The following is a 26387-nucleotide window of genomic DNA, read 5'->3' as shown; positions in this document are numbered from 1 at the left end:
CAGCCTGATGGAGGCAGAAGGGCCCAGCCTCCAGCACAAGAAGAGGACTGAGTTTGGGTGAGCGGGCAATGCTGTGGGGACAGCGGGGCCCAGGAATGAGCATGAGGAGGAGCTTGCAGGAGCAGCAGCCATAGACAGGGCTTCAAGCTGTGAGAACCAGGGTGCAGAGGTCCCCAGGAACAGAGACCCCACCAGCCACCCGGCATTGAGAGGGGAGGAGATGAGACAGATAGCTGAGAAGCAGAGGAAGGAAGAGGAGAGGAAGGGAGGAAGGGAGGAAAGAGGAGGCTGGGGCAGTAGCTTAGTGGTAGAGCACTTGCCTAGGAGGTGTGAGATCCTGGATTCTCTCCCCAGCACCATGCTTGCACACACACACAAATGTAGCAAGGTATGATGGTACACGCCTGTCATCCCAGCATTCTGGGAGGTTGAAGCAGGAGAATCCCAAGTTCGACACAGCCTGGGTAACATGGAAACTTAGCAAGAGCCTGTCTGAAAGTAGAAAAAGACTGAGGGATGTAATTCAGTGAAAAAACCATACATAGCACCCCAAAAAAATGTGTAAGAGAGAGGAGAGTAGAGAATGATTGTGATGAGGGAACAGATCAGTGAAAAGGACAGAGTGTCCACAGGATTTGGGGTCACAGATCTGTATGATGAAGTGGGAACAACTGGAAGAGGTGGTCAGACAGGGAGGCACATGGGACAGAAACAAGGAGGCTGAAGTTGCTGGGGTCAGCTGACATGACCTTGGCCCTGTGGCACAGACGGAGGATCATGGGAAGTCCATGGCCAAGGATCCGGGGGGACCATGCATGTGGGCTCTGCGACCCGCAGTGAATAAGGTGGACAGTGCTCAAGAGCATGGCATGAGCGGTGCCAGCCAGCTGCACACAGGGTGACACAAATGCTAGGGCTCTGGAAGCTGCAGGCAGAGCGAGGAGGGTCCCCCTGCACCCTGAGGTCAGTGGCTGTGGCGATCTGAAAGAAACAGCCCAAACTGGAGAGTTAGGGGCACGATTCTGCTTCATAGAGGCAAAGCAGGGTTCAAAGCAGCACAGAGGCACCACGGCAATTTAGCTTCTGAGAGCCCAGGAGGGGCAAGCCCATCTCGGAGGCTGGTGGGGATGGAAGTGGAAGACAGGGCAGGTAGGGCCTTATGGAGTTTGGGAGAGGAGCCCCGAGGAGTCTGGGGATAAAGGGCACCAGGAGAATAAATCTCTCAGGCCAAGAGGAGACAGACCCAGGGCCTGGTGGTAGGGACCACTCTCTGCTCCTTCCCTCAGTCCCCAGACAAGGACAGGCACTGCTCCTAGGGAGGAAGTGGCATTCCAGGCCTCAGAGCTGGACAGCGTGGCAGATCCCAGCCATGAAAGGTCAGTGCCTGCCCCTCCAATCTGGGGCTGAGGTCCCCTGCAGCCCACATAGTGAGAATTCAGCCTGAATCTATAATCAGGAAGGCAGGACCAGGGGATATGACCCAGGGGCTCCCCTGCAGCCTCAGGCTTATGACTGGAGCTGGTGAGTATCAGGACTTCTGCAGCCACAGATATTGTGGGGACCAGTGTGCTTGCTCAGCTCTGACCACTCCTCGCCCAGCAGCTCAGAGTAGGAGAGGGACAACACTGCAGTGTGGCATCTCCACGGCTCTGTGCATCCTTGGCCCAGGGTTTCAGTCCCCTCTGATCCCCTGACTCTGGCCCAAACTGCCAGTGTTGACCCTGAGGGTGCTAGACAGGAAATGAAAGTGTGGGAGTGATGTACGTGTGTGTGTGTGTGTGTGTGTGTGTGTGTGTGTGTGTGTGTCTGTGTGTGTGTGTGTCTGTGTGTGTGAGACCCACCCCTCCCTATATGGCCAGCAGATCGGAGGTCCTGCCACCCACCAAGCAGAGTACAGTGAGGGTGGGGTGTCACAGCACCCCTGGAGATCCGATGGAACTACTGCCCACCTCCTCACAGAAATGGGAGCTGGGTTGGTTGTGGCTGGGTTTTTGTACAGCGCCCTGAGCTATCGGGCGTGACCTGCTGCAAGAAGACCACCTAATTAATGGTGGCTGTGAATGAAAGAGACTGGCTGTGAATCCAAAATGTGCCTTCCCCTTGGGGCCAGGGCTCTGGGTGCTGGGCTGCTCGGAGCCCCAGAGGCTCAGCTCCACGCTCCTCCTGCCACCAGCAGCCTCAGCTCCCCGATGTTTGCAGTTCATTGTGTGTGCGGTGTGTGTGGGCTGGGAGGGGTGTCAGGGAACATCCCATTAGCCCAAGCAAACCCACGCAGGCACAGGGAGAAAGGAGGACCGTGCACCCGGCCAACCTGTGTCATGCACCTGCCCACCTCGCAGGACCCTGGGGAGCCCACGGTAAGGTCTCTGCTGGCTACCATTGGTGTGGGGCCAGGAGCAGAGAGTGTAGCTCCAAAGGGAGGAGGAATGGGGGTGTCCCGGAGGACTTCACAGATGGGGGCTGACGACTGGGCCCAGGCTGCACTTGGGAGCAGCACCTACTTGCTGTCCCCATCTCCGTGCTGTAGCCCATCCCTCCTCCTGTGCCTTGGTGGCTCTCTGCCTTAGGGACTCCTTGGATTTCAGAGCAGGAAGAGCCCTAGGAATCCTGGGGCCAAGGCACTGCTTTTACTGCTCAGAAGGATAGGGGCAACTTGCCCAAGGTCACCCAGCTATTTTGGTGTCCTGTTTGTGGTTATTTTGCATAGCTTCTTTTCTATCTGTCGTTCGTGTGTGTCTGTGTGTGTGTGCACGCGCGTGTCCACATATGTACATACAAAACTGACACCGAGTGGCAGAGTCACACAGAGGAAGAGCTCTTTGATTGTGGCAGAGGGTGTCTGGGTACAGAGACACCCCGTCGCAGGCAGGGAGGCCCACAGCTGCTCAGGCAGGGAAAGGCAGTTGGAGGGCCAGGAGGGGACCCCCTATCTGATCCTGTCTCCAGAAGCCAGTCTGTGGTTAGGAACTAGGGGTGGGCAGTGGAGGTCCAGGCAGGGTTCCCAGGGGCCTGGGGCTTAGGCCAAGCTGTAGGGGTCACAGCATACTCAGGGGTCCATCCTCTCCCGGTACCCCGCACTGTGGAAGAGGGAGGGTTAGTGACCACAGGATGCACCAGACCTCACAAGTCAGGGGTCCCCGTCCCAGGCTCCAAAGTTCTCCACACACCACACGCCCCAGTCTGTAAGGGTATTTCATGCCACTAAGGCGAGCTTTATTGCCGGGGGTCCGGGAAAAGGGGTCTCTGCCGACCTGTCCTTTCTCCCTCCAGCCTGGTTTCCTTTGTTCCTCTCTCCTTCCCTCCCCTCCCCTGCCAGCCTCCCCCCACCTCTGCCTCCCTTCTTCCATCCTCCCCTGCCCTCTCCTCCTCTACGCCCCCTCCCCAGGCTGCTTCCCCCAGTGGGACCTCCAGCCTGCAGGCAGGTAGAGGACAGAGCCGGGTTGGGCGGCCTCGGTGGCCATCTTCCTGCAGGGAAGGAGTTAAGTCCCCATCCCGCTCCTCCACCTCCTCCTCTTGCAGCTGGGCCCCGGCTGACCTTCACCGGGAGGGAGGCCGAGCGCGCATGCCCAGCCCGGGCACCGGCGCGGGTAGAGGGAGGGCAGCACGGTCCGCGGGTCGGGCCCGGGCGCCTAGATCGCCGCCAGCATCGCCTGCCCCAGCGCGGTGGGGGGCGAGGCGACCATGCTGTCCCGCAGGCCAGGCGCATCGCTCTCTGCGCGGGGAGCGGCGCTTTGCTATTTGGTGCCGGTCGCGCTTGTGCGAGGGAAGGAGAAATGGGGGGACGGCAGGGGGGACTCCGGCTCCAGGCCACCATGGGGCTGCCTGCCCCGGCCTCGCTCGCGCGGCCTGGTCAGGGTGGCCAGCACAGCTTGGGCTCCGCGGGTGTCTGCGCACACCCGGGAATCCTACCCACTCTACACAGGCAGTGGGCCAGGTGGTACTGGTGGAGAGCGGTGCAGAGACTGGGCTGTGAGGGGTCCTGGCCTTTGGGAGGAGGGGCCTGTGGCCTGGAGCCCGGCACTGGGGTCCCCTTGCCTTCTGATGGGAAGGCGCCTGGGCTTGCACCCCCTGGGCCGCCCTGTGAAAACAGCTGTGCACACAGAGGCGTCTGCTGGCCGTCCTTGTGAATGGACCTCTGTGCTGGGCATGGGGGTGGGTGAGGTGTGCCTGTGTTTAACATCTCTGCGGCTCCTGGTGCTCCCTGCAGGCCTCAGTGTGTGCCTCTTTTAGGAGTGTGCATGGATTTGTTGTCTGCAGCACAGGGCTGTCTCCAGGGCGGATCTGGAGGGGACTTACCTACCCATCACTGGTTCCAAGGGATTGTCACCAGCTCTGACAGCCTCCTCCACGACCACCAGCAGCTCTGGATCTCCCGCCCCTCTCCAAGGGGCAGGGTACCCCCCCACATGCCTCACTCTCAGTTGCCCACGTTGGTGTGCCTGTCCCCTTTCTGTGCCGCCTTCTTTTCCTATAAGGATTCTCCAAAAGACAGGAGCACTAAGCCTACAGGGTCCGCCACCACCCTCCAGGGGAACCTCCAGGGCCCATGGAAACACCCCCAGTAGGTGGAGGAGCCCACTGCCAGTGAGGCTGTGTGGTGTTGAGCACCCATGCTCAGGCAGGGAGAAAGCAGTACCAAGATCAGACCGTCCTGACCTCAGGGGCTGCAACCACTCCGCTACTGAACCCAAACCATGAAGCCCAGGGCACTCGTGTCAGTTCGAGGCCAGGATAGGTGGCACTGGGTGTTTGGAGAAGAGAAAGATCTATACTGAAGAGTGAAGGCTTCCTGGCAGAGGCAGGCCTAAATGGGCTTTACAGGAGGGGGTGATGGGGCCAGCTGACGGCAGGACCTCTCCACTGGTGAGAGAGCAGATCTCCTCCCCAGGCTCCAGGCAGCCAGCTTCACGGCTTGTGGCTGAGGGAGGCAGCCCATCCACCCAGTCTCTCTCCCAGGCAGGGACAGAAGTGTGGCATCCTGGACCCTAAGCCCTGCCAGCCTTTCAGCTTGACAGAGAACGCCTGAACAGGCAGTGACAGCCAGGAGCACAACCAGGGTCCAAAGAAAGCCAGGTGCAGGCAGAGCCCTCCATCTGGTCTTTGTCCTGACCTCAGCAGCCCCTGCAAAGAGTTAGGAGTCAGGACTCCAGGCTAGCGGTGGGTCCTGAGGGCCCAGCTTCAATCAGGTGCTCCAGCACACGCCCAGCGTTGCCCTCCCACACCTGCATTCTGACAGCCAGCCCCAGCAGGCCCTTAAACTTGACCCACGGTTGTCCAAAGCCCAAGGAGTCCTCCTCCCTCCCGGAGGCGGGAAGAGGGCGTGGCTTTGGTGCTTGGGCGGGGCCAAGGCGCCCAGTTTGAGTAGGGCCGACTTGCCACTCCTCCCTTCTGTCCTTCCTCCACTCCAGGGACTGCCAGCTCCCTTCACTGCCCCTAACTATGCTTCCTTATCTCCTTGCTTTGGGGTCCCGCGGCTGACCCCACCATCCCCAGCTGCCTCGGCTCCTCTGCGTCCCCACCCCCGCCCCCAGGCCCGCAAGTCCCTGGTGCCTCATTCTTTCCAGCTCCCCACCCAGGCACCCACCCGGGCCCTGCGCCATTCCCCACATGTTCCTCTTCCTGTTCTCATGAGCCCGACCCGCGTCTCTTTTTCGGAAATCTGTCCCCTCTTGCCCTCACTTTCTCACATGGAGACAAAAGCGCCCAGTCACAGAAATAGACTCGCCCGGAGATGCACGCACAGACACAGGCCGCGTCCTGCCCCGCACGCACGCACGCGCGCACTCGGGCACAGCGGCGACTCCCGTGGAGGGCGGCACACGGCCCCGCGTCTGTCTGTGCACGCACACAAACATCCACACCCATGGCCGCCGTGCCGGGCCACAAAGGGGTGCTGACACGCGGCGAGCGCGCGAGACAAGGGCGCGCCGCCCTCCCTCCTGGGCACACCCACCGCGCCCCCGGGGCCGGAGCGAGGCCTCCCCCGGGGCCGGAGCGAGGCCTCCCCCGGGCCGGCTCGGCTCCCCCCGGATGCCTCCCCGCGAATGTTTCCCTACTTGGCCTGCCAGGTCTCTGGGGAAAGGGCCTCCGAAATGCATCGGGAGCCACTTGGGGGAAGGAAGTTGGAACTGGCTGTTCCCTGCCTGGCCCTGCCGGCGAATTCCCCAACCGAGAAACTATTTGTGGCGAGGCAGCGGGGTGGCCGGCGAGCCCCCCGCCGCCCCCTCCCCGCGCCCCTTCCCTGCCGCCCCGCCGCCGCCCGCGGGCCTCGGGCGCCCCCGTCTGCACCCCGCCCGGCCGCCCGGCTGGTGTGTGCGGCGGGGTCGACCGGCGCGGGTGCCCGGCCGAGTGCCCGCCGTGCCCGCCGGGCCCGCACGCAGACCCCGGGCCGCCGGACTATTTCGGGCTTATCAGTGCTGGAATGCGGCAGCCGTGGCGGCGGGCGGGCGGTGGCGACGGCGTGGGCCGTGGGCCGTCAGGGCAGCCCTGAAGGGGCCCCCTCCCCACTCCGCTCGAGTAGAAGTGTGAGAGAGCCCAGCAGGACTCAGAGGGGAGAGTTGGAGGAAAAAAAGGCAGAAAAGAGAAAGAAAGAGGAAGAGAGAGAGAGTGAGAGGCGCCGCGGAGCCCACCCCGATGGCCGCGGACGAAGTTGCCGGAGGGGCGCGCAAAGCCACGAAAAGCAAACTTTTTGAGTTTCTGGTCCATGGGGTGGTGAGTGGGGGAAAGTTAGCGGGGGAGGGCGCGGGCTGGCGCGGGCTGAATGGAGGGGGAAGCGGGAGTGGCCCCGGGGCGCCGGGGGACGCGCGGCCTCTGCCGGGGGCGCACGGCCCGGCCAGGACGGTGCCCGCGCCTGGCATCCGAACACGTCGCCAGGCGGCCGCTGGGGATGGGCGCGCGGCGGCGGCGGCGGCGGCAGGGAGGGAGGCGTTGGCACGGGCGCTTGTCAGGGCCAGGGGTGGGACTTAGGACTGTCCCCTGCCAGGGTGTGTGTGTGGGGAGGGGAGTCCCCTTGGTGCTGGACATGTTGTCTTCAATTCTTTTCCGATTGGGCCCAGGTGTTCCCCTACCCTGGGGGTGGGGGTGGGGTAGGGGACTGGGACACAAGGCGCGGGCTGGATTTGGTTTTCTGTTGTCCCCGTTCATCCGTTGGGAAAGTAGTACTGATCGTGAGGCACAAGGAGCAGGTGACCCTGGAAGCACTGTGGGCCACTGGGCGGGAAGCTCTCTGCTGAACAGCCTCTACATCTGGTCAGGAGGGCTTGGGGCTTGGCTATGGCCTCATTCTTGGGTGTTAGGAAGAGGCCTATTCTAGGGACAGACCTTAAGTTAAGGAGCCTTCTGAGGGACCCCCTTGAGCCTCACCGGAAGTGAATGACCTTAACACTTCAAAGGCGTGAAAGAAGGGCTGGAATCAGGGACATGAGGCCTAGAGACCAAAGAGATAGTATCACACTGTCCTGCCCCAGGCAGGCTGCAAAGACCCATGGGGATCCTGAGCCCTGAGCTGAGTCGAAGGGAGCTGGGTTGGGAGGGATGCAGAGGGGTGGGAAGGGGAAGCTGGGACTTCGGGATGGGGGCAATGGGAGGGGGTGGGGGCTGTGTGGTGAGGAAGCAGACAGGTTCACTATGGCCAAACACAGTTGTGACACCAAGAGGACACCGAAGTGAGAGAGTCCAGAGTCTCCAAAACCTTTGCCTCTTACAGGGTAGTACCAGTGGGTAACAGGGCCTGTGTAAGTCAGCTGGTGTGCTGACCTTGATGTGTGGGGAAACAGTGATAAGGAAGAGGACTTCCCCGAGGCAGCCTACACCAGCCCTTGGGGGGCAACTTCCCAGGGACCTCCGTAAACCAACACAGTCACCAGTCCTGAGCTTGCTACCTGGCCTATCTATTTCAAGGCCCACTGAGGAGACACTCCACGTGGATTTGAACACAGTCAAGTTAGAGCTTTGTTTCTTGGGTGGCTGTAAGCCCCGGACGCCACTTCCAGTGCCCTGTCTATGCTGGTGGGGATGGACAGGCCTAGGTTCTGTTGGGGCTGCCACCCTGGGAGCTTGAGTGACAGGGTCAGGTGGGGTGGGGGAGGCAGGCACAGGATGGGCAGGTTCCATCACCAGAGAGATGGGCAGACACAGCTGCTGGCTGGGGTGGAGGGTGTTAGGGTTAGACACAGTACTGGGAGGGAAACACCAAACCCCGGGCACAGGGCATGGTGCCCCCTGCGCTGGGGTAGAGTGTGGGGGTCAATGACATAAGCCCAGGGTCTGCATCCCTTCCCAATTGCCTTCTCTCCCTCACCTCTCCTCCACATCATGGCCCCTGAACCTCTCTCTGGCCCTGTTCATCTCCTTTCTGGGGTCTGGACAGGAAAGGTCTGGAACACTTCTCTGGGAGACATTTTACTTTATCTGGACCCACCTGACTGCTCAGCAATACTGATCAGGGAATGCCACCTGCCCATGGTTCCCTCTGATCCCCACTGTCTGCCCTCACTTGGGCAGCATGAGGAGCGGAGGAGGTTGTGGGGTGGGCCCTTCTCTGCCTGGGGAGGGGGGGACGGGGGAGGACCCAGATGCACCTGGTAGAGATGCTGCTGCTTTTGACCTACCCGGGGCTTCCTGGCAGCCCACCTGGAGCCCAGCTTCCGGCTCCCAATCAGAGAGACCTGCCAGGGTCTGACGTCAGCCCCTCAGGTGCCCTTGCCCTGCCCCCAGCCTTCGCCCTGGCAGAGATGGGGGAGGGGGAGTAAAACGGGGATGCCCCTGGGTGTGGAAACTTGGAGTCAGCTGAAGAGAGTAAGGTCAGAGACCAAGAGGCCAAGATCTGGAGCTGGGTGGGGACAGATAGCGGGGTGAATGAGGAGGGGCTGGGCAGCCCGAGAAGCGCGCCTCGGGAGGAGGAGGGAATGGGCAGTGGTAGCGCGCACAGCTGAGCCCGGGTCCAGGTGGCCCCCAGGACAGCAGCAGCGGCGTGACCTTGGCGAGGTTGCTTTTCTCCTTGAGCCGCAGTTGCCTCATCTGTCAAGTGGGGAGAGGGCCTGTTCCGTGCGCCCTGCGAGCAGAGTGCGGCCCAGAGCATCTTCCGCGAGGCTCGGTTCCCCAGCCCTTCGGGTACCTGCCGCGCCCGCGGCCGGCGATGCCCTGGCGCCCACCCGGCTGAGTCCTCCCTGCCGCAGGGCGCTGAGCCCCCTCATCCCAGCCGCGCGAGTCCTGCGCCCTGCTCCGCCCACCCCTCGCCCTCACCCAGCGCCCGGGGTCACCAGCAGGGGGGGACGGGTGTCCACCCAGGCAGGGGCGCCGGTTCCGCGCCTGCGGCCGGGGACCTGCGTCTGACCCGCGGGCGCCGGTGTCTGCTTCCCCCCGCCCCGCCCCCAGCGTCCCGGGATGCCGTCCGGAGCCCGGATGCCCCACCAGGGGGCGCCCATGGGCCCCCCGGGCTCCCCTTACATGGGCAGCCCCGCCGTGCGACCCGGCCTGGCCCCCGCGGGCATGGAGCCCGCCCGCAAGCGAGCAGCGCCCCCGCCCGGGCAGAGCCCTGCACAGAGCCAGGCCCAGCCGGTGCCCACCGCCTCCGCGCGGAGCCGCAGGTGAGTGGGGCGGGGCCGGGGGCAAGGTGCAGAGCCCGGGGCCGAGCAGGAGCGGCTGGCAGGAGCGTGTCCCGGGTGGGATGCCCTCTGCAAGGGGCGCTCAGGGGCACTGGTCAGGTTCTTTTGTGCGCCCACGAAAGGTGGGCTGCGGCCGTCACAGCCAGTGCCCTTTCTCTCACCACACCTTGGCACCTGCCAAATCCTCCTCCTCGCTCCTGACCCCAGGTTCTGGGTGATGCTTGTGTTTGGGGTGGGGTGGGGCTGGCCGGAGGACTGCGGGCAGAGGTCTTGCTGTCTCACAAAGTGTGGCTCCCTGCTCCTGTGAGCCCCTGGCGTGCCTCAGAGACCTTCTCTGAGAGAGTCTCTGGCCAAGGGGGTGGAGTCCGGGCCTCCTCTTCGAGTGGCGGCGTCTACCCAGTCTTGTTCAGGTGACTTTCAGGCACTCAGAGGGCGAAATGCTGCATTTAACACTTTTCTGCAGCAGGTCTGTCCCCAGGCCACCAGGGCTAGCTCACTTTCTTTCCTTGGCAGTTAGTGGCACCCAAGGCCCCCGCTGGCTCCTGGCAGGAATCATGCCCCTCTGGGCATCAGTATTTAGCCAAACACACATGTTTCCTTTTGCACAACAGATGGATTCCTATAAAAGGTGTAATATCAATTTTACTTCATTATTGATTTTTTTTTACACAAGGAAAATTCACCATTTGTAAGAATCCCATGATGGATTATTATGCAAAGCTAATCATTTTGTGTATCAGATAATAATTCCATGATTTATCTTGTAGAAAGGGGATTTCACATGCACACTTTGTTTAAAGTGGTGACCTTTAATGAGAGTTGCTCACCCAGCCTTCCAGTGGATTCTGTAGGGAAAGGGCAGCGGTGCAGAGCCATCCTGTCTGTCGATCTGAGAAGGGTGTTCTGGGGTGCTTTTGGGAGTCAGAAGCAGCTAGTGGGTCAGGAGTCCAAGTCCTAGCTGGTGCCCACTGAAGGCTCACCTGGTATGGCCCCCATCTCAAGCCACACCCACACGAGAACATCCCTGAACATTGTCTCTGGGTCCCCATCTGCCATGCATCCCTTGCCCAGTTGGCAGGTGGTCCCAGGGCATGAGTACTCCTTGCCCTTAGTGGTCCTTTTCAGTCTCAGGGTGGTGGGGATGCAAGTCCTGTCAGCTTCAGGTCATCCCCTCCTGCGTTGGGATGGGGAGGGGTTGTCTTTCCCCTTCCACCTGACCTCAGACCCCCTTGGACAATCGCCCCTTCTTGGCAGGAAGGGCAGGTCTTCCCTGTTGCCTGTCCTCCCCATTCTCCAGCTTCCCCCAGACACCTCCCCTCGCTCCAGTACATCCTAAGCCTGAATTTCTGTAGGCCTGAGGATGCAGTGATGTGAAAAGGGGGGCCCCAGACTAGAGAATGCAACGATCACCCCAATTCCTAAGAGAGAACCACGGCACACCAGCTCCACACAGCACTGTCATAGCCCCTCGGGCAGGCGGGCGGGCAGACAAGCTGGCTGTGGGAACCCCAGCCAGGCGGGCGGAGATGTCGGGATAATTTAGCAGGTGGCCTCGTTACTCCCAGATCTGTCACCATGGTAACCTGGTTTTTTCTTTAAAAAATGTACAGTGCCAAGAGGAGGAAGATGGCTGACAAAATCCTCCCTCAAAGGGTGAGTGCCTTTCACAGCAGCCCCCAGCAGCCCCCACCCTCTGTTGCGCAGCCCTTCCCCCCAGAAGCAGAGCTTCACAGGCAAACCAGTTTCACTTTTTGTTTAAAAAGCTTCGTAAGAAGTGAGGTTCCTGGGACCAGAGGGCGGGGTGGGGCAGAGAGAGGAAAGCAGGCCTCTAAGGTCCAGGGGGTTGAACGCCAGCAGTCGGCAGACAAAAAGGCATGGGACAAAGAGGAGGAGAGGCTGCCAAGTGGTGTAAGGGAACAGAAGGTGGCCACATGTCCTGATGGGCATTGTAAAGCCACCCGGGCCAAGCTGGGTGTATACACAGTGACATGGTTCAGACACCAGGAATGGGGATGGTGAGGTGCAGAATGCAGGCAAGCAATGATATCCACCTTTTGTGTTGGGGACTCCAGAACCCCTCAGCTCTTTGCAGGAACCCAAGGGTGGCCAGATGACAAGATAAAGGATGGGCACTAGCACTTGCTGGGCTGCAGAGATGCGCACCCTGGCAGTGAGCTGCAGGGATCCCCCTACAGAGGGAAGCAGTTTTTATCTGAACAGATAGAGGTCCTGCTGTTAAGGCTGCAGCATGGGGACATGGGGACAGGTCCCATCTGCACTCTCAAAACTGGTCTGAAATCAGAACCCTCCCTCCCACACATCTTGAGCCCCGGGACTGCACAGCGGACTTCTGTTCCACATCACCAGATTGGCTGAGCCGCTGCTCCTGTCTTATTCCTCCTCCAGATTCGGGAGCTGGTCCCTGAGTCCCAGGCTTACATGGACCTCCTAGCGTTTGAAAGGAAACTGGATCAAACCATCATGCGGAAGCGGGTGGACATCCAGGAGACCCTGAAGAGGCCCATGAAGGTGCCTTACTGTGTGCAGGATGAGGCCACTAACCCTATGCCCAGGATGGGGAAGCAGGGCATCCCCCTGGGGTGGACACACACACAGCCTTTGCCCTCTACTACGCTCTTTATTTCTACAGCAAAAGCGGAAGCTGCGTCTTTATATCTCCAATACTTTTAACCCTGCGAAGCCCGACGCAGAGGACTCTGATGGCAGCATTGCCTCCTGGGAGCTTCGGGTGGAGGGGAAGCTCCTGGATGATGTACGTCCTGGCCCAGGTCTCTCCAGGTGTCCTGGGGTGGGTATGGGTAGCAGGAGGGGTCAGGGATTCACCCTAGCCCGGTGGGTGGTTCTGGGGTGAGTCTGAGTGCAGAAGGCTGCCCCAAAGTGTGCCACCTGCCTGCTGCCAGCTGCCAGCTGAGCCCAGCCTGCACCCTGGGCCCTGTTCCTCCCTCACAGCCCAGCAAGCAGAAGCGGAAGTTCTCTTCCTTCTTCAAGAGTTTGGTCATAGAGCTGGACAAAGACCTGTACGGCCCCGACAACCACCTTGTTGAGGTAAGACAGATCCTTTCTGCCTTTGAACCCACACTCCTGTAGGCCCAAGCCCCAAAGAACCTGTACAAATTTGGACTGGGGTCCCCACTGAAGCCCTTGGCCCCACTGAGACAGATGGGCCTGCAGGTGACCCAGCCCTTCCCCCTGGACAGTGGCACCGGACACCCACAACCCAGGAGACGGACGGGTTCCAGGTGAAGAGGCCGGGGGACCTGAGTGTGCGCTGCACGCTGCTCCTCATGCTGGACTACCAGGTCTATGTCTGACCCCATGTCCCAGAGGCCATGCCACATGCATCCCTGCCTGTCCTCCTCCCTGCCCCTCCTCTGAATCCTGTTACCAAGGAGCCTGACCGCCACAGCCCCCAGCCCCAAGCTGCCTGACCCTGAGCTTTCCCTGTGTCCCCCCTCTGATCTAATTTTCTCATCCCCCATTCCCAGCCTCCCCAGTTCAAACTGGACCCCCGCCTAGCCCGGCTGCTGGGCTTGCACACACAGAGCCGCTCAGCTATTGTGCAGGCTCTGTGGCAATATGTGAAGACTAACAGGCTGCAGGACTCCCACGACAAAGAGTACATCAACGGGGACAAGTATTTCCAGCAGGTAACCCTTCCTGAACCCAGGAACCCAGGCAGCATCTCTTCACAGGTAACCGCATCTGCCTGCTGCAGCCTGTAAGATCAGAAATGGCCACTGACCCGGCCTTGGGCCAGGAGGGCTAGAGTTCTAGGCCAGGCCTTCCACAGGTTAGCCTCCTGCTGCGTCCTTCCATTTAGGCTTCCCAAGTTAGGTCAGCCGATGACACTTGGAATGTCATGCTCTGGGCACTTGGAGTTAGGGTCCCTGGACCAAGACCCAGTTCTAGCCTTCAGGCTAAGTGAACTTTGCTATTCCATGCCTCCTTGCTCCTTATCTTTGAAGTGGGGTGATGAGACCTGTCTTCTGGGCAGTTAGGAAAATGAAATTGCTGAGAAAGTCCTAGGGCAACAGTCTTCCAAAGCAGAAAGTGTTTTACAACAAGCACAGCAGATACACCCAAGCAGAAATAGCAGGTGATGTTTATTGGGCACTTACCACGTTGCCAAGCAGTATTGTAAGCACTCTGTAAAAGCGGATCAATTCAGAGAATTCTCGTGAGACCCTGGGAAACAGGGACTATTAACCACCCATCCCAGAGAAGGAGGCACTGAGGTCACTAGCTGACTTGCTCCAAGTGGCCAGGTGTGATGGAAGCAGGGCTCTTACCCCCGTGGGCCGCTCAAGGCCCACCCCAGCCTTGTCTGCCACACTGATGACTCTACTGCCATGAGCACCAAGGTACCCCACTTGCTGTCAGCTTCTGGTGGCCTTTCCAGAATGGAAGGATCTGGAACTGGAGCCACAATCTTTTTATACACAGATAAGTGAGGTTTTCCCCAACTGTCCTGCTTCAGATTTTTGACTGTCCCCGGCTGAAGTTCTCTGAGATTCCCCAGCGCCTCACGGCTCTGCTGTTGCCCCCTGACCCAATCGTCATCAACCATGTCATCAGGTGAGGTGGCCCCGCTTGCTCCTGCCTTCCTGGTCCTCCTTCCTCTCTCCTGCTTACCTCCCTGTGCGCCAGCCCTGGGGCCCTGCACCTCTGTGGGGACACCATGGCCACCAAGGGGTGGATTTCCCTGGCAGCGTGGACCCATCGGACCAGAAGAAGACAGCGTGCTACGACATTGACGTGGAGGTGGAGGAGCCACTGAAGGGCCAGATGAGCAGCTTTCTCCTCTCCACAGCCAACCAGCAGGAGATCAGTGCTCTGGACAGTAAGGTGGGCCCGCACCCAGAGCCAGAGCAGGGCTGTAACTCAAAGATGGCCCGCTTAGGACAGAACAGTGCACAGGCCAGGAGAAGAGGGACACGTGCCTTCACTGGCCGCCACATCCAAGTTTAGCTCTGCCCACCCTTTCTGGGCTGGGAGTTCGTGGAATCGTGACTTGGGAAGCGCCTTCCATGGAAGCTCTCCCCGCCATCCCCACCCTGCCACCTCCCCATTCATGCATGGCTGTGACCCGGTGGAAATCACCTCTCTACCTGCAGATTCATGAGACGATTGAGTCCATAAACCAGCTCAAGATCCAGAGGGACTTCATGCTAAGCTTCTCCAGAGACCCCAAAGGCTACGTCCAAGATCTGCTCCGCTCCCAGAGCCGGGACCTCAAGGTGAGGGGAAGCTGGGGGAGTGCTGGAGTGAAGACAAGCACACAGGGGAGACCATAAACATGGCACGGTGCCCGGCACTGACCCCGCTCCCCTGATCAGGTGATGACGGATGTAGCTGGGAACCCCGAGGAGGAGCGCCGGGCCGAGTTCTACCACCAGCCCTGGTCCCAGGAGGCTGTGAGCCGCTACTTCTACTGCAAGGTCAGGAGCACCGTTGCCCTTGAACTTGTCTTTCCCCTGCACCTCTCTCTTCACTTGCTAGTGTCCCTTGCTGCTCCCCACGGTGACACATCTACCACACCCCTCTCGCTATGCCATGGCCTCACAGCTCTGATTGGGCCAGGGCAGGGACCCGGGCCAGAGGGCTGTGCTGCCCCCTCATGCCATAACCCTGACCCTGCCTACTTCCTCTACAGATCCAGCAGCGCAGGCAGGAGCTGGAGCAGTCGCTGGTTGTACGCAATACCTAGGAGCCTGTGGCTGAGCGCCACCATGGACCAGGGATGCCATGGACCAGAGACGGTCTGGGGGGCCTGGGGAACCAGCCAGCTGTGCCCTGGGCTTGGGTCTGGCTTCTCTGTTGCCTTGGGGGCGGGAAGACTGGATTAAAGGTTGTTCATCCAAGGCAGCAGTGTGGTCATTGGAAACCCGGGACCCAGTGGGCCAGGAAGGGGAAAGGTAGTCGGTCCCTCTGGACAAACTCCCACGCCCCTTCCCCATTTTTCCTAGACCTAAAAGCATTTTGGCAGAAGACATTTTTAATAGCATTTTCTCATTTAAAAAAATACAGCAATAAGCCCTCTCTGTCCATCACCTTGCCTTGCCCTTCCTGGGGCAGAGGCGTACAAGGGACCTGTGGGGAGAGTGCCAGATGCCCCGAATGGGGTGCTAGGTGCTGTTGGCCTGCTCCTGCTCAAACAGGGCCATGGCCAGCTGGGCACGGCCCCCCAGCCCTTCCAGGTTGCTGAGGCGGCAGCGGTGGTAGAGTTCCTCGCTGAGCCGGGGGCTGCAGTCCCGCAGGGAGAACTTCTGCACCAACCCTGGCTCTACGGCCCGAAAGAGGTGGAGCCCTGAGAACCGGAGGAAAACATCCATCACCTCCAGCCCCTCCAGGGCTTCCTCCTCTTCCTGGCCTGCCAGTTCACCAGCCAGCCGGGCACGGGCTGCCAGGTAGTCAGCATTGTAGAAGCAGCCCTCTGCCGAGGCCTGCCGGTCAAACCTGCCGCCAGCAGGGGCCCCCCGGGATGAGTCTGAGCCGGAAGGGGATGGGGGGTCAGGGCCAGCCCCTGGAGGGCCTGGCGGAGACCTCTGCGATGACAGGGCAGGGTTGAACTCTTGGAAATGGACTGGGAAGAAAGCCTGCCAGCCAGAGATAGCGTTCATGCGGCAACGGTTGAGGACTTCAGGCCCAGGCCTGGTCCACACAGTAGTGAGGAAGAAGAGGGTGTCCACGGGGTGCTTCTTGGATACCACATCCATGAGGCGCACCTGGGAAGGGGCCTCTGCTCTCACGGCGAGCCAGGCCAGCCTCGCCCCAGGATACCGCCGCTCCAACTCTGCTACTGCAGCCTTCACCCCAAGAAATGGGTCTGGGGCCCCACGGCCACCTTCCCGGGGCCCATAGACTAGCAGCAGGGTGAGCAGCGCGTGCTCTCGCGGCTCCAGCACACTGGCTGCAAAGGCCTCCAGGAATGCTGGGGCTGCTGAAGCTTCAGCCACCAGGAGTGGCAGTACCAGCTGCACTCGGGTGGCTTCGGTGACATAAGGCATCGGCAGGATTTCCACGCGGCTCAGCGGCCGCAGGAGACTGACCCTGCGAGCCAGGGCCCGCCGGTGGCCCCGCTGAGTGACGGCTTCCAGCAGCAGGTCCAAGGTATACTCCATGCCCCGTGCTGGGTCGAAGCGCCTGTAACCGTTGAGCAGCCGCTGCTTCTGGAAGCGCAACCGGGGCTGATAGCGCCGATTGAGCTGCTCCAGAGCAGTGTCCACCGCGTCACCCACATCTGCCCTGTTGGCCCCCTGCAGAGGGCATTTGGGTGCTCCGTCTGCACAGGAAAAGGTATGCTGCTCTGTGAAGTAGTCCCAGCTCAGCACCTCGAATCGGGAGTGCGGTGTGAAAGGCGGGGGGAGTCCAATGGGCCAGCTCAGCCCTGCCTCTCCCTCAGGGGTCAGTACTGTCAGGTTCCGGATCTGGGCCTGGGTTGGAGGGAACACACCTCAAGTGAATGCCAGTGTTAGGGTCCCAGCTGGCTCCCGTTTCCTGACATCGGAGGCTGGCAGTGAGCTCTGACTAATCACCTGTCCCCTGCTATCCATGGCAGAGGGGGCAAAAACGACCCCCACTTGAGATACCTGCTGTGAGGAAGAACATGCACCTTACATAGGAAAAGTTACCTTGAAGTACGACCACCCTTCTCTCTCCTGCCCAGGGCACACAGATCCTCCTTATGGCTGGACTGTTTCTGATCTGTCCCGTACCACGAAGGACTCTCGCACTTCTCTCCTTTCTACCAAGCTTGGGCTTTCCTAGGGGTTCCCAAAGTTTGGGGCTTCTGAGTTTCTGCTTCCTTGGATAGAGAGGCATGGCCAGCCCCCTTCCCCTCTGCTATGCCACAACCTTCAGCCCAGCCTGGCCCCACTCACTCAGCTGTCTGCTTCTTTGAAGCCTGGACACCTTGAGCATTCCCCTTCCCTCCCCCGTGGTTCCCCACTCACCTGCAGCTGTTCTATTTCACTGTAAGCCCGCTCCAACTCCAGGGCACTGAAGCGTTTGTGCAGCCGGTACATTAGAGTGGCCTCAGAGACTGGGTGCACGGCGAAGGCGCTCAGGAAGGCTGAGCTCCCCTCCTTCTCAGGGTCCCTGTTCTTGGCCAGTTCGAAGGAACGATAGTGCTGCCCCTGCAGGGATCGATCACACCCATCAGTGCCACACACAAAGGCTGCCTGTCCCAGCATGCCCTGGACCACCCTCACCGGTCACAACTGTCATGGCTTCATAATGGATGGACAGAATGGCTCTTTCTGGTGGCCCTCTTTTCCCAGGTTAATTTCAGGGCCTCATTTTGGGAATAGTAAATCAGGTAGGCACTGGGGACACCCTCCCCCCATACTGAATCCTACTGTTCCTCAGGGGCATGAAAGTCAGGAGCCATAAAACCTCCCGGGCTTTTCACCCTTCTGCAGTGCAGTGCGGCTCTGAGGGCTGGAAAGTGACCACCTTTCTTTCTGGTGGAGGATGTGCCCAACTTGTCCCTCATTGTGATGTGCGAGGGGAGATGTTGGGGAAGGGAAGCAGATGGTGAATCAGGGCCCCTCTGTCCTGTCCTGGACAAGACTGCTTGTGAGGGGCTCAGGGCTGTGAGAGTGCTGAAGGGACAGGCTAGCAGTTGGGAGGCAAAAATGATGCCCTCCATCGAGCAGCCTGAAGTGCACTCACTCAGTCACTGTCAACTTGGTGGGGACTGGGACTGACTTGAAAGAGCTGTCACCTGGTGCTGGGAGACACAGCCAATGCCCAGAGAGTCGATGAGGCAGCGGCCAAGCCACTCATCAGGACGAGCACTGAGAATGTCCCCACGGCAGCCATCCAGATGTGGCCGCAGGTGAAGCAGGAGACTCCGTGACAACAAGTAGCCAAAGCCCCCATGGCAATACCGGGCCTGCTCGCCTGCCCCGATGAACTCCTCTGCCCGGCCCAGGTACAGGTCCTGGTTGATGCTGAGGTGGCCAGCGAGGGCCGCCAGGCGCGGGGCCTGCACGTATGTATCATCCTGCATAATGAAGAACCAGTCGTAGTCGGCCCCAAAGTGTGTGTGAAGGTGGCGCAGGGTCTCTGACATGAGCCACGCGGGCCGTTCATCCCCATGGGATACGACTTGCATCCCCGCGGGAGTTCGGGCTCCTCGCTGCCCAGTGAAGTAGAGTAACCGAGGGAAGTGGTGGGCCACTGTGCGGTTAACAGCTACAGCTAATGTGGACAGTGTGGCTCGGGAAGTCAGGACAGCCACCAGCAACCGCTCCCGAGAGCCCAGCTCCGTCTGGATATACCGGGTCCTGTGAAGAGACCAATAGGCCAGCGTCAACTCTCTGGTCATGGGCAGAGTGTGTGCCAGCACACGAAGCCCTTAGGAGTAAGTGAGATGGAGCTGTGGGAAGGGGAGAGACCTCTTTCTTTCCTTGTCAATATGGATCAGCTGCTAAGCACCCACTGAGTAACTGAACACTAATTTTGTATCAATGGGGAAACTGTCTTAGACCTGAGAAGGAGAAAAGCTGGAACAAATCAAGATGGGGATTAAGACAAAGAATTGCACCAGTCGTGGCGGTGTACCCCTATAATCTCAGCACTTCGGAGCCTGAAGCAGGAGGATCACAATATGAGGCCAGTCTGGGCTACACAGTGAGTTTAAAGCCAGCCTGGAATATATAGCAAGATCTGTCTCAACAAATCAACAAAGGACAAGCAGAAGGGGTCCTAGGTTGGTGAACTATGCACACAAGTGCCCTCACCTGAGCACCTTCTTGTAGGGCTTATTGGGATCCCTGTAGTAGGGGACAATCCGGGGTCTGAAGTCTTCGTCATTTTGATCCAGTCGGTGTCCTGAGTCTGGATCCTGTGGCCCTCTTGGCTGCCCCACAGCCTCTACACAGGGATCCTCTCCCTCACCCTGGATCCAAGAAACCCGCAGGAGGCTCAGGCTGCAACCAAGCGACAGCCCTAAGATGAAGGGTAGCACCGGCCGCAGCAGCGCCAACAGGGAACTCAGGCGCATGGTGGTGGCCCTGACCATGTGGGCACCCCAGTGAGCACAGCTTAGAGGGTCAGTGTGTGGGTGGGCGCCAGGCCAGCAGCAGGATTACAGTCTTAACCGGGGAACCCAGGGTCAATGAGGTCAACAACAGAACACGGTGTGCTGACTTCCAGGCCCAGGATCCCGGGGAAGATTGACTGTCCTGTCTTCACACTCCATCTGCTCTGTCTTCAGTCACCAAGGTGTTGGATCCACCCTTTGGCCCAACCAGTACCCACATGCAAACGGTTTCATTCACTCCTGAGATTATAGTGTGTCTTCCAGTAGGAAGGAGAAGAACAAAATTCAGTACTGCCAACTCTACCCCAAAAAGGAGCACGCGCATGTGTTGCCTGGACCTAAGTCAAGAGAAGGCAGCAGCTAATAATGACGGCTTTGGGAAAAAGCACACGGTCCATCAAAGCAACTGTCCGACCAGAGGCGCCCGCTGCAGTTTCCCCCTCCTGAAGGCCACCCAGCCACATCCCCACTCCAGCTACTGAAAAGGATGCTGACAAATAACCGCAGACCAGCAAAAGGCGAGGAAGCCGCAGCCTCCCTCCACTCTGCTCCCAAGCGTCAAGGACACACAAGGGCTACAGCAAGCCCCCTTCCCTCTCAGGCGCGGTCAACAGCCATACACGACGCACATCAGCCATCCCACGCCAAGGAGGTGGGCACGCCGGTGACTCAGCACCGCCGGTCTCTCAGAGGAGCGCCGTGCCTGCCAGCCATTCTGCAGGGTATTCGCCTCAGTGTTCCAGCTGCCGCCGGGCTCCGCTACCCACCCTCCAGGAGGCACTCTTGCTGCGCGCCCTGGCTTCCCCTGGGCCCCGGGGACCACGCCAAACAAACGGAAAGCAAACCGTGCGCGTGGCGAGCAGCAGCTGGAGGCAATGTAGGGGTTGTGCGAAGGCCAGCAGGAGTCCGGTGGCCTTCTGACAGGTCCTCAGCCCGGGCCGTGATTCGGCGGCCGCAGCCAGGCCAGCCCTAGAGGACGAGCCCCAAGCGAGTCTCCAAGCAGCGGAGGGGCGGGCTGCAGCCACTGCGATCGATCAGAGGGGCAGGCGAGCGGAAGGCGGAGACGAAGCGAGGTTGCAGCCGGGAGAGGGGCCGCAGCCCGCCAGGCCGTGAGGAACCCCGATCCTCCGGGAGGGGACCCGGAAGCCGGGTGGGGGCGGCGGAGGCCGGAGAGAGGGTGACAGGGCCTCCGGCGGGACCTGGCGACCCGAGAGTACAGGGACTCAGGCGGAGGGCAGAGACCCGGAGCGGGAAACAAACCCCAGGGCCGCTGGAGGCTCCGGCTCCGCCGCGGATGCAGCCGCCACCTCACGCTACGGCCCGCGGCTTCCTCTTCCGCTGCCTGTCAGTCACCCGTCTCTATGGTGACCGCATCCGGCCGCTCGCTCCGCCCGCGTCCTCTCTATGGTCGCTCGCGTTCCTCCGGGATAAAGAGCGAGGGTTCCACGGACACCAATCGCAGTGGACCCGAACTGCACCAGAGGTGCCCGGAGCTTCCCCTCAATAATATCTGGGGAGGAAAAAAAAATCCTGCGTGAACACGTTTCTCCCCATCGGTTTCGCAGCTCCGCCCAGTTGCTTAAGAACTGTGGGTTTGCCCACTAAAGTTCAGGGGTCTCAGTGAGTACTGTTCTGGATAAATCGGGGAGGACGAGATGGGCATGGCCCTGCCCCTCGGCAGCGGAGAGTGGAGGGCGACAGGTGGAGAATAAAACTTCGTCAGAAACCATAATCCGTGATACCGTAAGTACCACTGCAGAATCCAGTGGAAACTCAAAAGCAGGAAGAATTCAGTTAGGTCAAGAACGTGGAGATGATGCGATCCAAAGGTTTGAGTAAGAATTGCCCATGAACAGCTGAATTTTCTGGGTAGAGAGCACACGGAGACCCTGAGAGACAGAGGCAATGATCCACGAAGAAAACTGGAAAGACCAGGGCCCTAGAACTTGAGGAAGGGACGACGCCCAAAGTGAGACAGATTAGGGGAGAGGCAGGGTTTTCAAACGACCCCAGTGAGCTCCTAACCCGGATGGCACCTATCCTGGGGAGCGGTTTGGAAACATACAGAGGCTATTTATTTATCACACCGTGGGATGGACGGTTTGGATGCCCAGTGTCTTACACACAGGAAGCCATCCTGATCCCAGGCAGCCTGCGGATGCTCTACTGGACATTCATATAGGTGAAAAAGGGTTACAGCTAGGTCTTATACATTAAAAAGGAGCTACTTTTGCAGGGTTGTGATATATGAATTTTTAAGGAATGTAATTATCACATACATGGAAGGGTGATTGTACTTAGTCACGTTCAGGAATTTTCTAAGTGCTAATCACCTTTTTGGAGAACTTCATCTCTGACCACAGTGTCACAGAGTTGAGAATACATTGGTATTGTCACATCCAAGGTGATCTTGCATGGAGGTTTGAACATCTAATTACATCTTTGGCAATGCTGAAGTCACCTGATTACTTTATTAAAAAGGATTTCATTTTATTATTTGTTATGGTTTAAGACACTGTAAGTTTTTGAAATTATATGTATAGTTCAAAAACTTACAGTGTCTTAAATTATATGTATAGTTAGGGAACATCATCTATGAATTTCCCTTCAAATTAGTAAATTATTATAAAGATATTAAAATGAACAGCAGGGCTAATAAAGAATGATCATTCTAGCTAGGTGTTGTGGTATATTCCTGAAATCCCAGCACTTGGGAGGCTGAGGCAGCCTGGGCTACATAGTTTCAAAGCCAGCAGAACTATTAAAAAAAAAACAAAACACTGTAATGGTTGATACATTGTGTCAACTTTAGAAGTTTAAAAGTAACTAAGTGACTCAGCAGGGAGCCAGGATCCTCACTTCTTAAGCATCCTCATCCCCTGCAAGAGGAGGGCATGAAGATTTTGTGATTGCTACACCTTCCCTGGAGAGGAGCCTGTGCACAATATAAGGGAGGAAAAGAGGCTTGCTCTCCTGTCTTTTGTACTTGTTTTGCTGTCTTCTGCCATCTGGAAGTGTTGCCCCTACTCCATGCCCTTCTGCCTTGGAACCAGCTGATTACTGAAACCTCCATAAACTGTGAGCTAAATAAAGTTTCCTTTCTTGTTTCCTTGTTACTGTGTTTTGGTCTTTATTTTCTAGGGAAATTTTCAGATGATCCTGATAAGTACATTGAGGTTTTCTTTTTTTTTGTTTGTTTGGTCTTTTTCATTTTTACCGGTACCAGGGATCAAACTCACAACTGCCTGCTTGCAAGGCAGGCACTTATGCCGCTGAGCTAAATCCCCAGCCCTGGTCTTTATTTTCTGTTAGCTGAGTACTAATATTTGCAATTGAATCTTTGCTTTGCAACTAAAATATATTAGCTGGTAAATGAGTGATTTCTTAGAAAAGACTTTGGGAAACTGACTAGAGAAAGGTAATTTCTAGATCGGTGTTGTCCTATAGAAATATAATGCAAGCCACAAATATAAATCATATAATTTAAAATTTTCTAGGGGCCAGGGTTTAACTCAGCAGTGTAAGTGCCCGCATGGCAAGCACAAGTCATGAGTTCAATCCCTGGTACCAAAAATAAATAAATAAATAAAATTGTTTTGGTGCTGGGGACCGAACTTATGACCTCATGTTTGCCAAGCAGGCACTTATACTGCTGAGCTAAATCTCCAGCCCTAATAAAAATTTTTAGTAGCCATATTTTTTAAAAAGTGAAAGAAATAGATAGGATTAACTTTAATCTTATTAATATCTCCAAAATATTATTTTGGGCATACAATCAATATGAAAAATTATTGATGTGATGTTTTACATTTTTCTCATGTGCAACCTTTGAAATCCAATACATTTTACAGTTAGAGCTTATTTCAGTTTGGACTATCTGTCTTTCAAGTGTTCCGTGGCCACACACCCCTAGAGGCTACTGTACTGAGCAGTATGGTTCCAGACCTTCATAGTTACTAAGTTCCTAGGTAACTCTGGAGGAGACATTGCCTTCTTTGGGTCTAAGTTTCCTCATATTTTAAACAAAATCCTTTCTCCTGTCCCTCTGCTTCCCTCTCTTCTATTTCTCATTTTCCATTCCTTCTCCCCTCAACCCCAGTTCTTTTTCCTACGAGAAGAAAGCCCTAGGTGGGAATGACAGAACTCCTAAGTGACCAAGAAGTTTTGTAACCCACTTTCAGGGCTGAGGGAGATTCTCCCTGGGAACAGATTCATTCATAGGAAATTATGTATGTGGTTGGCTGTTATGGAGGTATCTTCAGAGGAGTGATGTGTTAGTATATTTACAAAGCTGGACTTCTGGAATCCAAAAATTCTAGCTTTAAATACTGGTTCTGTTTCCCACCAATAGTACTGCTTTATTAATACCTCTGCACCTTAGTTTCCTAACATATTGAAGACAGTACTTCCAGAGGCTCAGGTGCCCCAGTGAGTGATTTTTACATGGCCTACCATCATATACAAGTCACTTTCTTCATTAAGGAAAGGCTTTAAAGTCATTCAACTATAGTTAATGTTATTTTATATCTAAAATAATGTTTTTGAGCTAAGCGTAGTGGCACATACCTGTAATGCTAGCACTTGGGGGCTGAGGCAGGAACCTCACTGTGAGTTCAAGGCCAGCCTGAACTGCATAATGAAGCCCTGTCTCAAAGAGACAAAACAAAGCAAAAAACAAAATGTTGTCACCCATGATAGATGCTTAATGTTCCTTAAATATATTACACTAAACAAACATCTAGTGCATCCTTAGAGAAGGATTTTACAAGTAGCAGGAAAGGCAAGAAGAAAGGCTAGCAGAAATCAACTGACTGATCAGATAATAACAATTAAGCATTTTGATCTTTTTAACAGATATGAGGTAAGTGCTATACTATAGAAACAGTTAATTCTGTGCAAACTGAGCTGTAGTCTCACCAAGTCAAAGAACAAAAATCATAGACAAAGAAGTCAGGCAAGTATTTTTTGGAAATAATAAGAAGAGAAATAGGTCCTGCCATAAAGTGGGGATTCCAAATAGAACTCCAAATTATCATTTGTCCTGTTCTTATACAGAAAGATGAGCTCTTTGCGTGTCTGATGGTCCCTCAAGTCCAGACCTGAAGTAAGGAGGAACTGTCACCTAACAGCATACTCTGCATAAGAATCTTCTTTCTTGGGCTGGGGATTTAGCTCAGTGGCATAAGCGCTTGCCTTGTAAGCATGTGGCCATGAGTTTAAGTGCTTGCCTTGTAAGCGTGTGGCCATGAGTTCGAGCCCCGGTACCGATTTTAAAAAAAGTAAATAAATCATTTAGGGGCTGGGGATTTAGCTCAGCGGTATAAGCAGGTATAAGCACCTGCCTTGCAAAGCAGGCAGTCATAAGTTGGATCCCCAGTACCGATTTAAAAAAAAAAAATCTTCTTTCTTTCTTTCTGGGAGAAAAGGTCTTATCTCTCCACTTTTTTTTTTAAAACCGGGGATCAAACTCACAACCTTGCACTTACAAGCAAGTGCCTGAACCACCTTGCTAAATCCTCAGTCCTTATCTCTCCATTCTTATCCTATCTTTTATCCTTTTTCCTGTGCTGACTGCTTATTTATAAGCCAGTTAACTAAACGATTACAGTCTTTTAAAAAAAATGTCATTTTCATTTTACAGAGAAAAGTATATACTTTACCCAAAGTCGAACACTATGAATGGGCTATGAATGGCAGACCTGAGTTTGAGTGTAGCTAGCATGCCCAGAGCTAATGCTGTTAATGGTGATCCCACCTCAGTACCCCACAACACACAGAGCTCTTTTGTCACAGTCTACTTTTCAAAGTTCCTTCTCCCTCTTAAGCCCCTAGATCAGGGAGTGATTAGTCATACTGCAACTCTATCCAGTTGCAAAATCATTCTAGGAAAATGAACATTCAAAGATAGGAAAGTGTGACTCCAAACGGTAAGTAAAGGAGGAAAACTATCCCATTATTACTGCAGGAGTGAGTTTGTTAATTTGTTACAAGACCTGGGCAAAAGGTGTTACTTTTAGATAATATGTTTAGAGAGGAAATAACAGCTTCTCTTGCTTCCCTCAGTGAAGCGCTGGTGGACAGGAACCTGGCAAGGATAGTAACTACTCTGCCTTGTATCTGAGGCTACAATGTTAAGGTTGTGTAAAATGTTAAGTCTGTTAAGAGATTTTAAGCATCGAGACTCAAAGTATCAGGCAAGATCACGGCTAAGTGTCGGTAAAGCAAAACTCATCGAAGGAGTCTTTGTACTTTAGGCTCTTCCCACCAAATCTACAGAGCTCTGATGAGCACGTAACAATTCTGGAGCTGGTGAGCTGAGGGGCCCAGGTTCAGCAACGACGTTTGGCACTTTCTAAGTTTGGGTAGCCATGGGCCAGACTAAAATTTAGGTTTCAAGAAGCGAAGACGCCGTTCTTCCATGGAAGAACCTTATTAGCATCATCTAAAGAGCGTGCGTAGCTTTCCCGGGCCTCTCAGCCCAGCGATTTGCTCTTCCACTTTCTACTTCCACCTCTACCTCTTCCATTGTTCCGACCCATTCTCCGATGAAGCATGCTGGGAAGTGTAGTTGACAGCTCTCCTGGCAGGACAGGTTGAGTAGTCCTATACACTCGTTACGTATTTCAATACTGCTCAACAGATCTTCAAGAGGTGGAGTAAATCCTACAAAGCACAGCCCCTTCACCCGAGGAGCAATCTGGGATTTGCAGTTT

The 26387-nt window shown here is 56.5% G+C and overlaps 2 protein-coding genes across 6 annotated transcripts in view; one reads left to right on the top strand and one right to left on the bottom strand.

Annotated features, from left to right (window-relative positions):
- Smarcd3 (SWI/SNF related, matrix associated, actin dependent regulator of chromatin, subfamily d, member 3) overlaps nt 1-15487 on the top strand; it is a 28527-nt gene extending 13040 nt beyond the window's left edge. Inside the window, exons 1-13 of one of the 4 annotated variants that reach the window (XM_063250762.1) lie at nt 2304-2357; nt 9376-9587; nt 11216-11258; nt 12012-12134; nt 12256-12414; nt 12576-12671; nt 12824-12925; nt 13112-13273; nt 14104-14201; nt 14336-14471; nt 14741-14863; nt 14963-15064; nt 15280-15487. In XM_063250762.1, the coding sequence (XP_063106832.1) occupies nt 2319-2357; nt 9376-9587; nt 11216-11258; nt 12012-12134; nt 12256-12414; nt 12576-12671; nt 12824-12925; nt 13112-13273; nt 14104-14201; nt 14336-14471; nt 14741-14863; nt 14963-15064; nt 15280-15333 (1449 nt within the window). In that variant the 5' untranslated portion in view covers nt 2304-2318 and the 3' untranslated portion in view covers nt 15334-15487. Of the gene's footprint in view, nt 1-2303; nt 2358-6444; nt 6712-9375; nt 9588-11215; nt 11259-12011; nt 12135-12255; nt 12415-12575; nt 12672-12823; nt 12926-13111; nt 13274-14103; nt 14202-14335; nt 14472-14740; nt 14864-14962; nt 15065-15279 lie in introns of those variants that run through there. The other 3 variants (XM_063250759.1, XM_063250758.1, XM_063250761.1) reach the window with 3 other exon arrangements.
- A 116-nt stretch (nt 15488-15603) lies between these two features.
- On the bottom strand, nt 15604-26335 carry Chpf2 (chondroitin polymerizing factor 2). Of its 2 annotated transcripts, XM_013152220.3 has the most exons (5): nt 26192-26335; nt 19373-21184; nt 18352-18916; nt 17579-17761; nt 15604-17059 (listed from the first exon to the last, which is right to left on the bottom strand). In XM_013152220.3, exons 2-5 carry the CDS (start codon nt 19651-19653, stop codon nt 15752-15754), a joined length of 2337 nt encoding a protein of 778 aa, XP_013007674.1. In that variant the 5' UTR covers nt 19654-21184; nt 26192-26335; the 3' UTR covers nt 15604-15751. The 2 variants fall into 2 exon arrangements, with proteins under 2 accessions (XP_013007674.1, XP_063106827.1); XM_063250757.1 differs by lacking the exon at nt 26192-26335 and having other exon boundaries at nt 20520-21141.
- Nucleotides 26336-26387: the final 52 nt, after the last annotated feature.

The sequence above is a fragment of the Cavia porcellus genome, unplaced genomic scaffold, assembly GCF_034190915.1.
Source record: "Cavia porcellus strain 051 isolate PalLab524CR breed Dunkin Hartley unplaced genomic scaffold, mCavPor4.1 scaffold_6, whole genome shotgun sequence".
NCBI lineage: Eukaryota > Metazoa > Chordata > Mammalia > Rodentia > Caviidae > Cavia > Cavia porcellus.
Note: the sequence above shows the minus strand (reverse complement) of the source record. Positions and strands in the feature narration are given on the sequence as shown.

Coding starts and splice junctions, on each gene's coding strand:
- Chpf2 (XM_013152220.3), bottom strand. CDS start 19,653: ATGGTCAGGGCCACCACCATGCGCCTGAGTTCCCTGTTGGCGCTGCTG. Junction 17,762..18,351: donor GCTGTGTCTCCCAGCACCAG/GTGACAGCTCTT, acceptor CGATCCCTGCAG/GGGCAGCACTATCGTTCCTT. Junction 17,060..17,578: donor GTGAAATAGAACAGCTGCAG/GTGAGTGGGGAA, acceptor CCTCCAACCCAG/GCCCAGATCCGGAACCTGAC.